At 51.7% G+C, this 16,903-nt stretch overlaps 10 protein-coding genes across 18 annotated transcripts; 5 read left to right on the forward strand and 5 right to left on the reverse strand.

Moving 5' to 3' along the window:
• Positions 1-968: 968 nt before the first annotated feature.
• H310_14596 (serine/threonine protein kinase) lies at positions 969-2,285 on the forward strand (the record flags this gene model as incomplete). Its single annotated transcript, XM_008882479.1, has 1 exon — positions 969-2,285. A coding segment is annotated over one exon (1,187 nt), but the record flags the coding sequence as incomplete, so codon positions are not given.
• A 276-nt stretch (positions 2,286-2,561) lies between these two features.
• H310_14597 (hypothetical protein) lies at positions 2,562-3,228 on the forward strand. Its single transcript, XM_008882480.1, has 2 exons — positions 2,562-2,670; positions 2,718-3,228. Exons 1-2 carry the CDS (start codon positions 2,659-2,661, stop codon positions 3,207-3,209), a joined length of 504 nt encoding a protein of 167 aa, XP_008880702.1. The 5' UTR covers positions 2,562-2,658; the 3' UTR covers positions 3,210-3,228.
• Positions 3,229-3,313: 85 nt separating this feature from the next.
• Positions 3,314-3,617, reverse strand: H310_14598 (polyubiquitin). Its single transcript, XM_008882481.1, has one exon. The coding sequence runs from the start codon at positions 3,582-3,584 to the stop codon at positions 3,351-3,353; it is 234 nt and encodes a 77-aa protein (XP_008880703.1). The 5' UTR covers positions 3,585-3,617; the 3' UTR covers positions 3,314-3,350.
• Positions 3,618-4,103: 486 nt separating this feature from the next.
• Positions 4,104-5,834, forward strand: H310_14599 (hypothetical protein). Of its 4 annotated transcripts, XM_008882483.1 has the most exons (6): positions 4,104-4,147; positions 4,204-4,421; positions 4,537-4,892; positions 4,939-5,028; positions 5,076-5,184; positions 5,232-5,834. In XM_008882483.1, the coding sequence occupies exons 3-6, from the start codon at positions 4,838-4,840 to the stop codon at positions 5,668-5,670; spliced, it is 693 nt and encodes a 230-aa protein (XP_008880705.1). In that variant the 5' UTR covers positions 4,104-4,147; positions 4,204-4,421; positions 4,537-4,837; the 3' UTR covers positions 5,671-5,834. The 4 variants fall into 4 exon arrangements, with proteins under 4 accessions (XP_008880705.1, XP_008880704.1, XP_008880707.1 ...); XM_008882482.1 differs by having other exon boundaries at positions 4,204-4,892; XM_008882485.1 differs by having other exon boundaries at positions 4,537-5,028.
• On the reverse strand, positions 5,814-7,644 carry H310_14600 (hypothetical protein). 5 transcript variants are annotated; one of them, XM_008882486.1, is made up of 6 exons: positions 7,470-7,644; positions 7,313-7,426; positions 7,132-7,269; positions 6,548-7,072; positions 6,266-6,495; positions 5,814-6,217 (listed from the first exon to the last, which is right to left on the reverse strand). In XM_008882486.1, exons 1-6 carry the CDS (start codon positions 7,626-7,628, stop codon positions 5,914-5,916), a joined length of 1,470 nt encoding a protein of 489 aa, XP_008880708.1. In that variant the 5' UTR covers positions 7,629-7,644; the 3' UTR covers positions 5,814-5,913. The 5 variants fall into 5 exon arrangements, with proteins under 5 accessions (XP_008880708.1, XP_008880712.1, XP_008880710.1 ...); XM_008882490.1 differs by having other exon boundaries at positions 6,548-7,037; positions 7,170-7,426; XM_008882488.1 differs by having other exon boundaries at positions 7,132-7,426.
• Positions 7,645-7,741: 97 nt separating this feature from the next.
• On the reverse strand, positions 7,742-8,678 carry H310_14601 (hypothetical protein). Its single transcript, XM_008882491.1, has 5 exons — positions 8,414-8,678; positions 8,323-8,369; positions 8,168-8,269; positions 8,069-8,113; positions 7,742-8,018 (listed from the first exon to the last, which is right to left on the reverse strand). The coding sequence occupies exons 1-5, from the start codon at positions 8,653-8,655 to the stop codon at positions 7,774-7,776; spliced, it is 681 nt and encodes a 226-aa protein (XP_008880713.1). The 5' UTR covers positions 8,656-8,678; the 3' UTR covers positions 7,742-7,773.
• Positions 8,679-9,027: 349 nt separating this feature from the next.
• Positions 9,028-11,983, forward strand: H310_14602 (hypothetical protein; the record flags this gene model as incomplete). Its single annotated transcript, XM_008882492.1, has 2 exons — positions 9,028-10,788; positions 10,840-11,983. The coding sequence occupies 2 exons, from the start codon at positions 9,028-9,030 to the stop codon at positions 11,935-11,937; spliced, it is 2,859 nt and encodes a 952-aa protein (XP_008880714.1). The 3' UTR covers positions 11,938-11,983.
• Positions 11,967-12,903, reverse strand: H310_14603 (hypothetical protein; the record flags this gene model as incomplete). The annotated part of the gene is made up of 5 exons (XM_008882493.1): positions 11,967-12,291; positions 12,345-12,445; positions 12,496-12,543; positions 12,594-12,704; positions 12,751-12,903. The coding sequence occupies 5 exons, from the start codon at positions 12,901-12,903 to the stop codon at positions 11,967-11,969; spliced, it is 738 nt and encodes a 245-aa protein (XP_008880715.1).
• Positions 12,904-13,198: 295 nt separating this feature from the next.
• H310_14604 (hypothetical protein) lies at positions 13,199-14,631 on the reverse strand. The gene is made up of 3 exons (XM_008882494.1): positions 14,606-14,631; positions 13,842-14,515; positions 13,199-13,795 (listed from the first exon to the last, which is right to left on the reverse strand). Exons 2-3 carry the CDS (start codon positions 14,498-14,500, stop codon positions 13,249-13,251), a joined length of 1,206 nt encoding a protein of 401 aa, XP_008880716.1. The 5' UTR covers positions 14,501-14,515; positions 14,606-14,631; the 3' UTR covers positions 13,199-13,248.
• Positions 14,632-14,834: 203 nt separating this feature from the next.
• H310_14605 lies at positions 14,835-16,554 on the forward strand. 2 transcript variants are annotated; one of them, XM_008882496.1, is made up of 4 exons: positions 14,835-14,864; positions 14,923-15,604; positions 15,667-16,014; positions 16,067-16,554. In XM_008882496.1, the coding sequence occupies exons 2-4, from the start codon at positions 15,013-15,015 to the stop codon at positions 16,450-16,452; spliced, it is 1,326 nt and encodes a 441-aa protein (XP_008880718.1). In that variant the 5' UTR covers positions 14,835-14,864; positions 14,923-15,012; the 3' UTR covers positions 16,453-16,554. The 2 variants fall into 2 exon arrangements, with proteins under 2 accessions (XP_008880718.1, XP_008880717.1); XM_008882495.1 differs by having other exon boundaries at positions 14,835-15,604.
• Positions 16,555-16,903: the final 349 nt, after the last annotated feature.

A 16,903-nucleotide genomic window follows, 5' to 3' on the forward strand; every position in this document is an offset into this window, starting at 1 on the left:
TTCAGGTCACTAGTGCATGTGGATGGCTCGACGCGAACCAATTTCACAGAGTACAGCATGCCCAAGACGTGTCGGCTTACGGTTTGAAGGGAAATGTGGACTCCATTGAAGTCAATCTTGATCAAATGTTGAATCGCAGCGAGTGTGTATTGACAGTTCTTGTCGAGGTAACGTTCCATGGTCTCTCGCATGTCAGGGGTGACCTTGTTTGTCTGAGGGCGCGCGCCGCCACGAGGTTTGTGTTCGACACGTCCAGACGAAACGATGCGGCGGGCAGTTGTCACGGGAATTCCGTTGTGTTTCGCCACTAACAGCCCCCTCTTGGTACGCGAGGAGAAGGTGGCGTTTCTCCTCCACAGTTGGGCCATAACGCTTGGGCTTTGTTTGCTGACCTCAGCCATCTCACTTCGGGAACAGATTGCACAATGTCGTATTCCCTGTCAATTCATGAGAGAGAAGCAAGGAACTCTGCGCGCGCAAGTTTCCCACGAAATTGAACCACATTGATTGGAATAAAAACCACTTTGAATGGAACCAATCATCTATCCCTGACTTGTAATATTTTATATTTTTAATACAAACCACTTTGGTTGGAAAAAACCACCAACTTGCGGGTGAAAAGGTGTAGTAGTACTTGTTTTGTATGTTCTGTTGTAACAAACCGTACACTTGTACTTGAAGGATATTTTTTTTATTTCATTCATTATTTTTATATGTGCAAAAGTCACGGGATTAACATAAGGGGACCAATACACTATTTCCTTTTTCGGTGGTACATCAGCAATTACTGTTGACTTGCACCACTTGCGATCAACAATATTTAATATATTCACGTGACAGGAAATTGCGTAATTTGTGTTATTGGATTGGTTTGTATTGGATTATGCGGACAGAAAGGCCAGGTTGGAGCGGTCACTTGAATGAGTTTGATGGGTACACGAAACGAAAGAGGTAGTCATTCACCAACCTCAGAATTGTGGTCGCAATGGAAGAGTGCGTTCAAGAGGCGACAATTCTCTTCGACCAGCAGCAAGGCGTCCCGCAGTACTTGCCGATACCGCACAAGGGCCAGCCCGAGCGATACCCCGCCTACACGATGCACATTCCCCATGGTTTCTTGAACTGGAGAACGGACCGGCGAGATGTCATCGCGTTCCCGACCCAAGACGTTGCGCGGTCGATACTCAACTTTTGCCGCTGCGGTGTCGTGCGAGGTGGAATATTCTTCACCCGCAATGACACCGATGGCGACGAAGCCGACAATGCTAGATACATGGTGGCCGTCAAGATGATGGACCGACACCAGCTGCAGCTTCAACGAGACGACATCGAGAATGAGCTCAGTGTCATGCGCGTGTTGCAACCAGGAGGGTTTACGGGTGTTCTGCATAACCCTCACATTCTGCAGTGGGAAGCATCCAGCGATGTCGCGAACGAGTACATTGCTACAGACTACGTGTCGAATGGGAGTCTCGTGTTGTACTCGCACCACCGTCTCCAAGAGCTGCGTTTTCACGTCAGCATCGAACTGGCTCACCATCCCGAGCTGCAAGAAGCTAGGCTAGCCCAGCTGTGGACCCACGAATCGCTCCACCTGTTCCACGGGATCATGAAAGGGCTCGCGTACATCCATGCTCAGGACGTTGCACATCTCGACTTGGACCCGAACAATATTGTGATCGACGACAACCGAACTCCTCGTATCCTTGACTTTGGCAGCGGCGAGTACTTACGAACGACGAAGGGCCCAGGCTTCGCTGGTGGTGGCACATCCTTGGTGAAATGCAAACCGTTGTATGCGCCACCAGAGGTCCGTCGCCACAACCAGTCGCAACCGCCACGAACGCCGTTCAATGGGACTGCTGCCGATATGTGGTCTGCCGGGACCATGTTGTATCAACTCGTGTGCTTCGGTTACCCGGCCGGCGAATATGCTCTTGTGCGTGACGTCAACTGGCGACGTAATCTCCTTGCCCACGCCAACGACATCCCTCATGCAGGCAACGAATGCTACATTTGCGTGCGCGAAATCGCATTTCCCCCCGTGGTCTATGAGATTTTCCGCAGTTTGCTCAACGAAAATGACCCGGACGCACGCATGTCTGCATTTGCCGTCGCGGAACTCCTCGGACAGTATTTGACTCAAATCACTTAAGTTATAGAGTAACATCATCTCCTCCGATGTGTTTGCCATCCAGTTCAAAATCTCTGATTTGAACTGGCGAAGACTCGCGCACACAAAGAGACTTCCAAGCACAACTTTCTGGTGCATCATCCTTTGCATCGAACTCTAGATCATCTTCTGCACGTCTTCTTCGCGATTTTGGTACTCCATGAAGAATGGACTCGCTGGGGGGCATATGCTGGTCGTTCCCGCGCCGTCGCAACGATAAGATCGACCACGCGCGTTTGGCAATAAAATAAATATGCAACGGTCACATCGCAATGTTCCAATGGATTCTGATTGGTCCGTTCCACTGAGCGACTTTTGATTGGTGGAGCTAAGGTGCATGGCATCACCTGATTGGCCCTTCTGGATGTCAGGGAATGCCATTTCTCTCGCCAAAGCGAAGGTGGAACGGATGCATGCTAACGAGAGCGGCGTCCACTTGAAGGCATCATGCTTGAGCGAAGCTGCCAAAGACGAAGACACACTCAATGAATCAGCAGGTATGCTGGAAGGGATCAAGTCACCGTTGAATGTGCTCATGAATCAGTGGGACGACCTGGACTTCTTGATCAACTCAATGCGAACGCCAAACCAAAGCATCGATGAGTTGATTAATTCCCTCGAAAGCATCGATTTCGCCGGAATGTTGGAACATCCATGCAGCAAAAGGAGAACCCAACACGATGATCAAGAACTCTATGAAGATGGGCACTGTTACCTTCACCAAGCGGCGAACGTTAGCGACGTTGACAACGACGAATGTGGCTTGACTATCACGGTCGCTTTCACAATGGAAGACATTCAAAATGCATGGGGCGACAATATACTTGCAGATAACTTGCTGAACATACCCAAACGCGAGCGCTTGAGGGCCAAGACTATCTTCCTCAACCTGCTTCGTGTGCTTCGGGTGCTTGTGCCAGCTTTCGACGCGTCCTGCAAGCGAATTTCCCAGTCCCACGCCATGAAACCTGTGCATTGCGCCAATAGAATCCTCGAGTTACTCTCTGATGCACTTTATTGTGAAGGAAAACTTTAAGTGTATCCATTGCTTGCGCCATCTTGCGATGGAAAGGTCGTCGAGTGGTCGTTGAGACTGGAGCACAATCACTATCAGTTGTGTAGCGGACTTCGACAAAGTCATACGAGTATTTGGAATGTTGTATTAACGTTATTCGGTTTAGCAACCACCGCGGAGGCGAAGAACCAAATGCAGGGTCGACTCCTTCTGGATATTGTAGTCGCTCAACGTGCGGCCATCCTCCAACTGCTTGCCGGCAAAGATGAGTCGTTGCTGATCCGGAGGAATCCCTTCCTTGTCCTGAATCTTCTGCTTGACATTGTCAATCGAGTCGGACGGCTCCACGTCGAGCGTAATGGTCTTGCCGGTGAGGGTCTTGACAAAGATCTGCATGGTGCGATGTTGTCGAAAGTCGGCGAAATCGAAAATGAGGTAAGACTCGAGGATGGATTGCGGATGCGGGGACCAGCACTCTTCAATTCGACGTTGTCACAGATTCTATATGGAAGTTTGTATGTATCGTCCTCGACAACCTCTGATGATTTCTGTCTCGACCAAACATCAACCTAACGAGTCGGCATGGCCGGTAAAACCCCCTGCAAATGCTTTCCTACAGCTCAATGTCTCTCGAGAGTTTTTGGCATGTCTGCAATACCAAAGCATAGCAATGCGTGGATGATTTGTCTAGCAAACAGCCACCGGCGTGCACTTTGACGACTCTTCCAGGGAATTCCAGAAGAGGAGAGTGTTGGTCGCCAAACCCTCGACGAATTCATCGGCAAGTTCCTCACGGGCGGAGTGTCGGTCGAACTCAATCGAAATCAGGCAAGGGACTCCCCCCGAGGAGCTATGCCGCATCTTTGCCAGCAGTCGATTAGGGGATGATCCCACTTTGATCGACTTCAACGTCGAGAAGGGGTCGATCCTAGGTTTGGTCAAACAGGTTGACTTGACATGTGCGTAGCGCGAGGACGATAGTTTTGGCTAAAAGTGGAGACTCTAGCTTCGTTAGGGCTAAAAACGCACAAAAGACTGTAATTGTTGGTACCGTCAGGTGCTCCACATAGCCCCTTCACCTTACTTCGAGTTTGAACGTGCTTGTGCGGTTGCTGGGCTTTCAATTGTCACCGGCACTGCTTTAGCCGACATGCCAACTGAACTGACGTGTGTATTACCAGGAAGAAGAGATCGCACTATCATCGGCAGCTCTCTCAACGCCCGCTGACTCGGGTATAGTACAGCCACAGAGCAACGGATCCTCGCCCGGGAGAGCACTAGGGCCATGGCGCCATAAAAATGGCGGGATAACGTCTAATGCTTTATCTGTCAACTGCCCTGCTTCTAGGGCCTAGACCTTCAACTAACCTTCCCACCACGATGCGCCACCATGGAGTCGTCATGAGGACCAACGCTGGTGTACAGTTCTGTCGAATGCAACCGCGAATATTGGGCGCAGCAGCCATGGGCACAGTTGCCTCGAGCATTGCAGCACTCTACACTGGCGCAGCTTTGCGCCATGCTAGTGCTTCTCCCTGAAGAGTGCACGTCGCCGTCTTGCCGTCCACACGACGTTTCGCGATTCTCGAAATCCAACTTTATCCGAATTTACGGATAAGAATACTCCCAAATCCGAATACACCTGCGTCATGAGCTTCGGCAAGACAAACTACCGCTTTGGCGGCACCCGTGGCGGGCAGGACCGTGAGTAGCCATGCCAAAATGTGGATTCCCTGTGAAAATGACGTAGAGTTCAAGTGGGATGACGTGAAGAACGACAAATATCGTGAAAACTACCTGGGCCATTCGTTGAACGCACCTGTCGGTCGTTGGGCCAAAGGTTGGTCGAAATCTGTTAGTGGTGTCGCATGACCTGTGGCAGTGTAGGAAAAGATTTGACATGGTATTCCAAAGGAAAGGCATGTCAAAGCGCAGCCCTGGCTGAGGAAATTGCCTTGGCAAAGCAACGCGATGAGGATCGCATGAACGAAGCATTGTACGTGATCCTATTGCAACAAGATCCCTGAATGTATCTTCACGCAGAGGAATTGCGCCCAAGCGACATCACGAACCAACGGGCACCCTCGACTCGAACGAAATGAAAGCCCTGCTCAAGCGAGGGGAGACGGAACGGAACGTCGGGGACGCTGAGCGCGTCGAAGGGCTTGGTGCGGCAAACTTCGTTACGGGGTATGAAGATCCAAACGCGAAGAAGCGCACGCTGGCTGAGCGATACCAAGACAACTTGGGCAAGCAAGATCTCACGTATGGCCTGCCAGGAATCCAAGAGGGACATGATGGTGCGGCCGACGACATCGCTCGAAGTAAGGAAGAGAAGAAGCAAAAAAAGCTGAAAAAAGAAGCCAAGAAGGTCGCGAAAAAGCTCAAGAAAGAACGAAAACGCAGCGAACGATCTCCTTCTCGTGACCGAGAGTCCAAGAGGTCCAAGCGGTCTCGATCTCGCGATCATCGCTACTTGTAAATGTGAAGGAATAACCAGGCGCCTGACTGTGATAAATTGCGGGGCCCCGACAAATCAGCACGTAATGATGGCACGTAGCCAAAACAACTTCCCAGCGCACTGCACGTCATGGTATTCTCGACTCCAAAATGAGGCTGCCTGAATGTACATGCCCATTACAGCCGTGCCTCGCGCCAGGAATCGCCAAACGAAGTACAAGATCGAGATGATAGTGGTAAATTTCCGAGGTCGAGGTGACGATAACTACTCCCGGTCGACTGCATCTTGGGCAACTACAGCCCAATCCACACGAGAGAGGAGGAACTGGTAAATGAAATTGGCCGAGAGCGACCCCAACGTGAACCCACTCCACAGACCTTCCACACTCCATTTAAAGTACAACCCAAAGAGGACGGCGACAGGGACGCCGACAAGGTAGAACGCCGCCGCGTTCACTCCACTCGCCACGTCTTGCTTGCCCATGGCCCGGAAACAACCTTGACACGCGGCATTCAGGGCGTCGATGATGTGTAATGGAGCAATGAACCACAAGGCCGTCGAACCTCTCCTAGTTCACTTGTCATCCCAACGATTATGCAGCATTACACGAACGTACGCAACAATATCGACGTCGTTGACGACAAGTCGCGGGAGAATTGGCGAGAGGAGGAGGAGGAGGGATGCGGTGACAAGCGCGAAGGCGAAGCTGAGTCGAAGCGTGAGGGACATAACGCGTTTGGCTTTCTCAGGCTTGTTGGCACCCAGGAGATTCCCCATACGAATGGTGGCAGCCACCGACAGGCCAAAGTACGGCATGTACCACAGGTTGAGAGTGCTGGACAAGATCTTGATTTTATGTTATGGATAGAGTGTGCAAGAGAGGGGTCATGGCACTTACGGAGTTGACGCCGATGGTGAGGATATGGTTGGGCAGTATTCCCGCGACAAGCGTCAGGATTTCAATGGCACCCCACTCGATGAGCATCATGAGCATGCCTGGCACGCCGAATCGAAAGACCTGCGAGACATGAGACCATGCTGCCGGCCAACCCCACTCGACGCACCAAGCCACGTGCATGGGATTCCACCACAAGAGGTACCCCAGCATACCACCGAACACGGCCACTTCCAGCAAACTCAGAGCCACCGCAGGACCGAGATACCCCAGCGACGTGTGCTGCGACAGGTAGTACCCCAGCGAAATGTGCAGGACGTTGCCGAGACCAGTGAGGACGGCCATCGGGAACGTCACGCTCTCGGCTTGAACAAGCTTCTTTAAAACTTCAAAGGCATACAGGGCAGGATACCCCACGAGCATGACACGAACAAATCCTCCCGTCAAGTCTGCCAGGGCTGGCTCTTGTCCCAAAATCTTCAGGATATCGGCGCTAAACCAGTTGAGCAACGACACAGGAATCAAAGTCTAAGTCCACAAAACCCACGTTCAGCTCGTGACGAAATACTTTTAGCGACGACGCATACCAAAGCCATCCCGAGAAGAGCACTTTGCAGCAACACACCAAACTTTTTGATATTCCCCGCGCCATACGCCTGTGTGCAAAGCGTGTCCAGCGCCGTCGCCATGCCTAGCCCCACCGAATACGATGTAATATTGGTGTACTACGCACATTCGTCAGCGCAGTCCACATGCGGTCTCGTATACCATGACAGCCATCGCAGTGGCGTCCACGAATTGCTTCAAGTTTGGCGTACTCATTTGGCCAACCAAGATAATGTTCGTGATGCTGGGAATGAATTCCATGAACAGTGTGAACACCTAAATGCAACAAGGTCAGCAGAATTGACGAGATTGGGCGTACGATCGGAGCAGCCAAGGTTGCCAAGGACGTCACTTCTTCCCACATGGAAATCGACTCTACATTGGCGCCATCTACATGGACCACGAGAGCGGACTTCTCTGTGACTGCAATGGCCACGGATGCTGCGGCGGTCGTGGTTTCTTGTGATGGCGGCAACATCTTGTGAACAATTCTATTCCAGCGCCACTTCAGCAAACCTGATTGGCTAGTTTACAAACGCTCTTGTTAATCCCACCAATCAGAGCCGAGTGCTTCACTGGGTTCAATTCAGGTTGAGGAAGGCGAAGGAAGCAAGGGGAATGTATTAGACATGGAGGGGCACGATATGGCATCCCAAGACACCTGGCCCATTCCAGGAATGCGGAACGAGGGAGAGAAGATAGAGATCCGCTGTGGGCTGCCGCTGCACAATGACTTCAATCGTCGTGTTGATGTTGCGGCCAACAATATCTCGGATGGCAGCCAATTCTCGATGATTTTCGGCCTTAGCTGTTCCAAATTGGAGAATGAGGTCGCCAACTTGAAGGCCGGCTTCGCTGGATGGCGAACCTAGAGGTAAACGATGAGAGAGCGACCTAAATTAATAAATAAGCACATACCATCTTGGATGGATTCGACACGAGCGAATGGTATAGCTGAGTCCACTATGCACATTGAGAAATGTTGAATACACATGAGAGTCTGGGTGAAAACCGCACCTCCTGAATTTCCTAGCAGCTTCACTGGCAGAGCGGTACCTTTATTGGCTTCGATCGCATGGACGGTGCTGTGGGAGAGGGTCCCTTTGGCAGTGGAATTTGCTGCAAACGCTCGATCAGCACAACTACTAAGGTGGGGTTGACATTTGTCGTACGTTGCTTCAACGTGGGAGGTTGCTGCGCCTTCTGCTCAGCGTAAATGCTGTGATGGTGGTTAGACAACCGCATCATAAAGTGCAAGCACACCTTGTCATGACGTCTTCAATTTCCTTCATCTTCCACTTGAGGTCATTCTGAAGACATGCAAAGCGATGTCGCTTGTGTCGCACCGTATATACATCGATATCGGACCGGGGAAACCCTTCTTCGTCCACGAGAGGTCCCTTCAGGCCGATTGGGTTGGGTCCTGAGGTCAGCTCCTCTGCAATCAGTTGGATTTCCGCATCAATCGCAGCGCGCTCCTTGTCAAGTTCTTGGAACCTTTCCATATTTGATATCGTCCAGGTGTCAGTGCTCCACCATATCCGGATATCTGAATAGTTAACCGGTTGCTTCCACAAATAACGATCGAAAAAGAGCAATTCCAAATTGCGCGGGATCTTGGACAGGCGCGGCCACAGGGTTGATAAACACCACCGCGCCGGATGAAGAACGGGATCGACTACACCAACTCCCCACGTGGAGCTGTTGCTCAGGCTGCCGCAGCCAGGAAGACTACGTTTTCGTCATCGTCCAAGCTTCAGGTTCGGCGTCAAGCGTCAACGTCAACAAAGGAAACGGCATCGCCTTCGTTATCGGGGCGTTCACGAGCGTCGACTAGCGTCGATGATGATGACGATCGTGACTCAATAACTAGCCACATGAGTACGGTGAGCGGAAGGTATGGGTCAAACTTTAAAGTTGTCATCCGCGTCCGCCCGCCACTGCCTCGCGAACTTCAAGGCGACAAACCGTTCCAAAACGTTGTGTCAGTTGATTCCTCAGGCCATTACTTGACCGTGTCCGACAGTAGCCACCATTCATCTTCCAGCGAAGATCAGCAAAGCAATGGCAGCTCGTCGTCGTCGTACTCCAACCACTCGTTTTCGTTCGATCACGTTTACGATCAGCACAGCACCCAGCGCGCTGTGTACGAAAACACTGCCAAGGCTGTCGTCGAGTCATCGCTCGAAGGATACAATGCGACCATTTTTGCTTATGGCCAAACTGGCACAGGAAAAACGTACACAATGGAGGGCTTCAACAGCAGTGGCGGTTCCCTCGAAGACCGCGGTATCATTCCTCGAGCCATCGAGCAAATTTTCATGCATATCCAAGCCAATATGAGTGCCCGTATGCGCTTTCTTGTACGTGCAAGCTATCTACAGATCTACAACGAGTCCATTTCCGACTTGCTCAAGCCCGAACGAAACAATTTGACGATTAGAGAAGACAAGAAACGGGGCGTGTTCGTTGAGGGCTTGTCCGAATGGGTCGTACGGTCCCCTGAAGAAATTTACGGACTCATGGAACGCGGCGGAGCCATGCGTGCAACGGGAAGCACCAAAATGAACGAAATCTCTTCAAGGTCCCACGCTGTGTTTATCATCATCGCTGAGCAGAGCCAAACGACGTACGTGGACACAGCTGGAAAGGAGATCCCTCCTGAAGAATTCACTGCTCTCGTCAACACGCAAGCCCGGGATCGATCGAAACTGGAGTCTCTTGTCCGACAAAGTTTTAAGGTCGGGAAGCTCAACTTAGTCGATCTAGCGGGGTCAGAACGTGTTCGACTGTCTGGTGCAACGGGGCAGCGCCTTGAAGAAAGCAAGAAGATTAACCAGTCGCTATCGGCACTTGGGAACGTAATTGCTGCGCTCACTGACACACGGGGACGGCAACACATTCCTTATCGCGACTCGAAACTCACACGTATTTTGGAAGACTCGTTGGGCGGGAATTGCAAAACTACCATGATGGCAATGATCTCGCCTGCCCTTGAAGCAATCGTGGAGAGTTTGTCAACTTTGAAGTTCGCCAATCGTGCGAAAAACATCAAGAATGAAGCCCGTGTGAATGAAGATTTGGATCAAAAGTCGCTCTTGCGCAAGTATGAGCGCGAATTGAAGCGGCTGCGGGCTGAACTCGAGGAAAAAAATCGAAACGTCGTGGATAAACGTCGGTTGTTAGAGCTCGATGAGCAGCGACGTCGTGCGGAAGAAGACAAGATGGCTGCCATTCGCGCTCTGGAGCAAAGAAGCTTGGAGTTTATGCTGGAAAAGGAAGAGAAGAAAAAGCTCGAGCAGCGAATTATCATGCTCACATCGCAGATGCTTATGAGCCACGGAAAGCAAAAGGGGGCGAACGACGATGGCAGCAGTAATGGTGGCAATGGCGACGGTGGCGAAAATGAGTTCTCGACCGAGGACCCACAATTCCGTATCGCTCTCAAGGAGCAACAGGACCGCATTCGAAAAGAATACGAATGTCGCCTCGCTGACTTAGAAAAAGAGCGGGAAACCATTGAAGAGGAAAAGGCACAAGTCGACCGGTACAAGCAATTGCTGCTGAAACAGCGAGATATTATGATTGCGCTCACCCAGCGATTGAATGAACGAGACGAACAAATTATGGCTCTTCAGGTACACATGACGGCAAATATACGTTGTCGACTCCGCCATACTCGACTTTAGGACGAATTGGACGCTTACGACCGCCACCAAAAATCACTCGAGGAAAAGCTCGACGAGAAAACTGCTCAGTTGATTCATCTCCAGCGCGTGACCATGGAACACAATGCAACGTCCCCTAACAAGAACGCTGAGTTGATCCGTGCGTTGGGTGATTGGGGATTCAAGCAAACTCAACAGCAGCGACAAAGCCACCCTTCGCTCGACCCAAACGGCATGCTCCCTGCTCATCTTCTCACAAGCCATAAACAGTTTCTGCCCCACGAGCCGTTGTACAACAACAACCAGCTGACGAAAACTCCCCCAAAGGGACTTTTGTTGTCTGCCGATGAAAAGATTCAAGAGCTACAAGAAGTATTAGCGACCCAAGGCCAAGAACTCGGAAGGGTCACGAAAGAACTGGACGAAGTCCGTGCGGATAAAGTGAGCGTCGAGTACGTCATGCGCGAGCGCCTTGAAAAGTTGGTGCAAGCCGAGTTGGAGGCTCGCTTACGTGAGCATGATCAAGCAGCATTGACCAAATACCAAAACCGAATCAACGAGCTCGAGGTAGCGCACGGAACGGCGGCTAAACTTTGCGGTGCGGGACGATGGGCTGTTCGATCTCCGAAAAATACTCACAATCTCTGGATTGTAGGAGATCTTCAAGGGCGTTGCGACACTCTCACGAAAGAACGCAAAGCAGTTCAAACGATCATGGAGCAAAAGATCAAGGCGCTTGTGGATGCAATCGCTCGTGCGAGTGATGCCACCTTGGAAACAGTCGGCGGGGTAGATCAAATCGGAGAACCTGCCAAATGGCTGTGCCGCGAAGTCAATGCACTACAACGGCTAGTAAATGCGTCAATCGTGGCACTTCGGAACGCCAACACCGACAAAGCCACTGGCTCTACGCCACCTCCGACCATCGACAAGCAGCCGTCTGGTGCTCGTGTCGGCTATTCTGACTTTCCTCCCCAACAACAATCGCCGCAGCAACTCGACACAAGCAAGAAACCTGCGCTGTCATCGTACGTGACTGGGGGGCTATCTGTCGAGGAACTGATTCAGAAGCGACGGCAGCAAATGCAGCGTGAAAAGCAACAGCGCCAACATGGCTGACGTCCGCTCGCCACTTAATTGCACCAATGTTACAGCAAAAGAGGTGTATGAGGATGGTTTTCGTCGATGAGATCGTCGATGCTGGGAACACGCGCAAAGGTGGGAGACGCGGGCGGTCCGGTCACGGCATGCTTGAGGTAGTTGTCGAGGACCCAGAATTGTATGATGTTCACCACGCATGGCCCGAGAATCATGACAACCACAAGCTCAGCATGCCGATGATGACTGAAGATCGAAAAGATGTAGGTGCTCCCTGTCGCCAGCGGGATATACAAAATGTACACAAGGATGGTCACGACCACCTTCATCGCAATCAAACTCACAAGGTACACGCTGAACTGCTTGAGCCACACACTACATCAAGTAGTGTAAGAAGCGCCTTATGGACAATTAACGGATTCACGCACACGAACTGAGGGGGATTGCCGTACTCCCCTGATGTGACGATGGAAGTCCACCCGATCCATTTGGCAAACGCCTTGATTTGCGCCAGGATGACTAGCATGTACTTGTCACGAAAGTTCGTTCCCCATGATGATATGTACCTAGAACAGCAACGGTACCAAGGGAAACGTCGATGAGGAACGTCACAAAGTACACGGCGCACTGTGAAGAGTATGAGTGCGCAGTGCAGATATGGAGATCGGAAGTATTACCTGATCGTCGTCTGCTTTTGATCGTTGGGTCAGCAAGATGGACAAGAAGATGTTAACAATATGCACGAAAAGCGCTCCGAGGCCTTGCTTGCTCACATCAAAGGTCCACACCTACAGCAGTCATCGGATCACGCACGCAAGTTGGAGAATCAAGTACATTAAACTCGCGCTTGGGAATCTCAATTTCCCGTTTGATAAAGAGGACGCCGATTGCACAAACTCCCAGTAACATTTGGATGAACCGAGAGAATCCATCTGTAAGGAGAAGGCACTTGTCGTGCTCATCCATGTAGTCGAAAGGGTCCATCATCGCGCCGTCTCCGCGGCGGGGTTGCGCCAGAGTTGCCTATTGTTCTTCGAGCTGAATCTGTTACAATATCCGGATCTGAGCCTATGTCATGCTTCGTCCGAACGCACGTAATCCGGATACGAAGATCAACATTCCCTTCTCAATTGACAATCCAGCGAATGTTTGTAATTCTGAAACAACGTCGGTTTTCTCGGTGATTCGAGCATATACATGACCAAAGGCAGCGAGTTCGACGCGTAAAGCATGGTGCTGCCAATGCAGTCTTTCAGACGCAGATGGCACAACGAGGGCAATATGCGGACAGCCACTGTGTGGAGTTCAGTGTATTGACGAAGTGGGGCGGTGTTATGGTATTGAACAGATTTGGTTGAATGTTGCTGGGATCGCCCAATGATCGAAGTGGCGGATCCATTCGGATAGCGGACACAAAACGCAGCCGAGACCAGGTGTCGCCACTTGCCGCTCGTTTACGACGACTTGTACCAACGGCTCACTATCGTGTGTGCAGCGATAGAGAACGAAAGCGACATTACCGCCAAACGGTGCGAGTTCGGCGGATCGAAAGTGCCGATCGTATGGCGGTGTCGCTGTTGCCAGTAGTTTGGGGTCGTTGCTTTGGAACCCCAGGAGACTCAGCAATGGCAGAAGGGTCTCGGCATGGGCAAATCGAAAATGGCCTTGAACTCCATACTCGTTGGGGCTGGTTGTAAAGTTCACCATGGCCTCAACCACATCGCGAAGAAGCGGCGACGCAATCGCCACGGACATTGAGTTACCGTGGCTTTTTCGGTAATATTGCTTGAGCTCTTTCCAGTACTCCATGACTTGAAGCACGTCCAGAGGCATCAGCGTGCACCAGTGATCGAATATTCCATGCACGGCGACATCGAACCTATAACAGTGAAGAGCTGCTCTCCACCATTTTAAAACATACTTACGCGCATGCATCATAGATAGCGCTGAGGTCCTTTAACGTCAACGAAGGGATGTGGAGTGCATCTTGCAGGTGGCGCTGAGCCTGTGTCAGCGCATCGCTTGTAGCAAAGAGGTCGTGCTGAGCTGTAGCCGAGAGGTTTCTCTCAACTTCCTGCTCGTAGACAGGACAGTTGTCAAAAAATCGCAACTCTTCGTCTTTTCCCTTTGCAGCAACTTCGTAATGAACAGGTTGGTGGCCGCCGAAGAACCCAAACGCAAACCTACACCAGTCACGTGAAGCGACACGATGGAAAGACATGGTGCTTGTATACGAAGCTGCGCTTTCTCGCGTGCGATCTTTCCAAGTGTGCTCAAAGGTGTAGCTCGTCTTGTCAAACGCAGTTGGAAACGAATGTGCATACTTGAGGCGAATGCGTTGACCCAGACCGACCATCTCATCGACTCCTGCGTCCGCCAACATTCCACTTTCTTCGATGGGATAGTACGATTCGATTGCCCACGACTCGACCCATGATGGAATCGACGATGTAAGTGCAGCGGATTTCAACTTGGCAGTCACAGCCGCAATGGACTGAATCACCTTTGTAGTGGGAAATCTCGTGCCATGGCGAATCACCATATTGATGTGCATGGGACTGCACGATGGCGGCAGTAGCAGCATATCCGACGGCAGCTCCTGCGATACATATGGCGTTTTAGATCCCAAATACAGACTCCTTGGGTCCAGGGCTGCCAGCGCAAGCCCCATCATCAGTAGCATCGGTACCGCTCCCACGTACAGCACTGCCAGCGCAAGCCCCTGTTGAGATGCAATTCTATGGCGAAATATTTCAGTAGCCAATCAGAATCATCCGCTCCCTTTCGTCATTTCTATTCTGCACTTTCTCTTACATTTCTCACGTTTCGTCAACCGCGACCATGCACGGACCAGATAGTCTGGAATTCACTAGAACATAGCTTGATAACCAGACTTAATTCATTCACTTTCCATTTCACCTTTAAGAGCCCCATCGGCAGGAGCATCGGTACCGCTCCCACGTTCAGCACGGCGCCGCAGGATTCTAATTCGTGGGTGATTTCCAGATAAAAACTTTATCCGGAGGATAAACACTGTGATTACATTCGAGCCAAACGAGGGAAAAATCAAACGAGTGCAGTTCCGTATTTGAGAGGATGTGGTCCAACAAAGCGACGACGAAGGACTCGAAGGGCCTCCTGCCTGGCCGCGCCACGTTCGGCCCGCTGTTCCTCATGGCGTCGACGCCCGTCGCAGCGATTCTCTTCACCCACATCTTCGTGGCTGAAGGCGGGCAATGGAAGCCGTTGGCGGAAAAGTTTGTCACGCTCGGTGTGCTCCCGACGCTGCAAGCGATCTGGCAAAGTCCCTTTGACCCTGTGGCGTGGCAAATCATCCTTACCTTCATGGCGATCCAACTCATCTTGATCAAGCTTGTGCCGGCGCCGACGGTGTACGGCCCCGTTACTCCTGGTGGCAACGTCCCCGAATACGCGGACAACGGGTTTCGATGCTACTTGATCACACTCGCCTTGTTTGTTGGTGGCGCGTACGCTGGGCTCTGGGAGGGCGGGTTCGCGTACACTCACATGCTCCACATCATTTCGGCCCTGAACGTGTTCAGTTTCGCACTGTGCTTGGTCATTTACGTCAAGGGTTTGACCTTCCCCACATCGTCCGACTACGGCGTCACGGGCAACCCTCTCTTTGATTTCTTCAGTGGCATTGAGCTGTACCCTCGCATCTTTGGTATGGTTTGGATGTGATTCTATCAATGTTCCAGCGAATCTCATCAAGACAAACACGACTAGGCTGGGATGTGAAGCTGTTTACAAACTGCCGTTGCGGCATGATGTTCTGGGGCGTGGGTATTGTGTCGTACGCGTGGAAGCAGTACGAATTATACGGCTACGTGAGCGACTCGATGGCCACGAGTGTTGCCCTGCAGCTCGTCTACGTGGCCAAGTTTTTTTGGTGGGAAGCGGGGTACATGCGGTCGATTGACATCATGCACGACCGCGCTGGGTACTACCTGTGCTGGGGTTGCCTCGTCTGGGTGCCGTCGGTGTACACGTCTCAAGCAATGTACTTGGTCCAAACCCCCATCACGTTGGGCACGCCACTTGCCTCGTCCATCTTCCTTACCGGCTGCCTGATGGGTACGTTGTCATGCGATCAAGCAGAGCATGGTCAAACGAGGACATGTTGTAGTGTGGATCAACTACTCGGTGGACGCACAGCGCCAGGAGTTTCGTGCGACGAATGGTCAGGCATTGGTGTGGGGCAAGAAGCCGACGTTCATCGTGGCCAAGTACACGACAGAGAAGAACGAAAAGAAGGAGAGCCTTCTGCTGACCTGCGGGTGGTGGGGCCTCTCGCGCCACTTCCATTACATCCCTGAAATTCTCGCGTCGCTCTGCTGGACGTTGCCCGCGTGGAACAGCTCGTTCGTGCCGTACTTTTACGTGTTTTACCTGTGCATCCTTTTGACAGACCGTGCGTTCCGTGACGATGCCCGATGCCGTGCGAAATACGGACAAGACTGGGCCAAGTACTGCGAACGCGTGCCGCATTTGATCATCCCTGGGGTGTTGTAGCATTCAGTCCATCTTAGACGAATTGCGCTGTAATTACTTGTACGGCCTTGCAACCCTGTGTTGTCGTCGACAAGGACTTCGTCCTGTCGCTCGATCCACCTTGCAGCACCCATGAAAACACAACGTGGCACCACCCTGCATGCCCAAACGAGATGGCCAGCTTCTTAGCCCCCACCAGGTCCACGGACCTGCCGCGGATCGTTGCCGCCTTAATTCTCCCCATCGTGGAGATTTTAATGAGTATCCAGATGAGTTCGCCGCACCTAAACGGATGCGTGGAGTCGAGAGGTTGGTCGGATTTGCGTTGGTTCCAAGTTAGTCAGTTCAACGTCGGCCAAAGGATGGGAGCTCACGAGTCGCGCATCAAGGAGGACGATCACACCAAGCTGAACCAGGAGGAAGAAGGCAACCGCCAACCTACCGTGCAGGTGCGTGTGTCGGCCGATCTCGT

Source organism: Aphanomyces invadans (genome assembly GCF_000520115.1).
Source record: "Aphanomyces invadans strain NJM9701 unplaced genomic scaffold supercont1.76, whole genome shotgun sequence".
Classification (NCBI taxonomy): Eukaryota; Oomycota; class Saprolegniomycetes; order Saprolegniales; family Verrucalvaceae; genus Aphanomyces; species Aphanomyces invadans.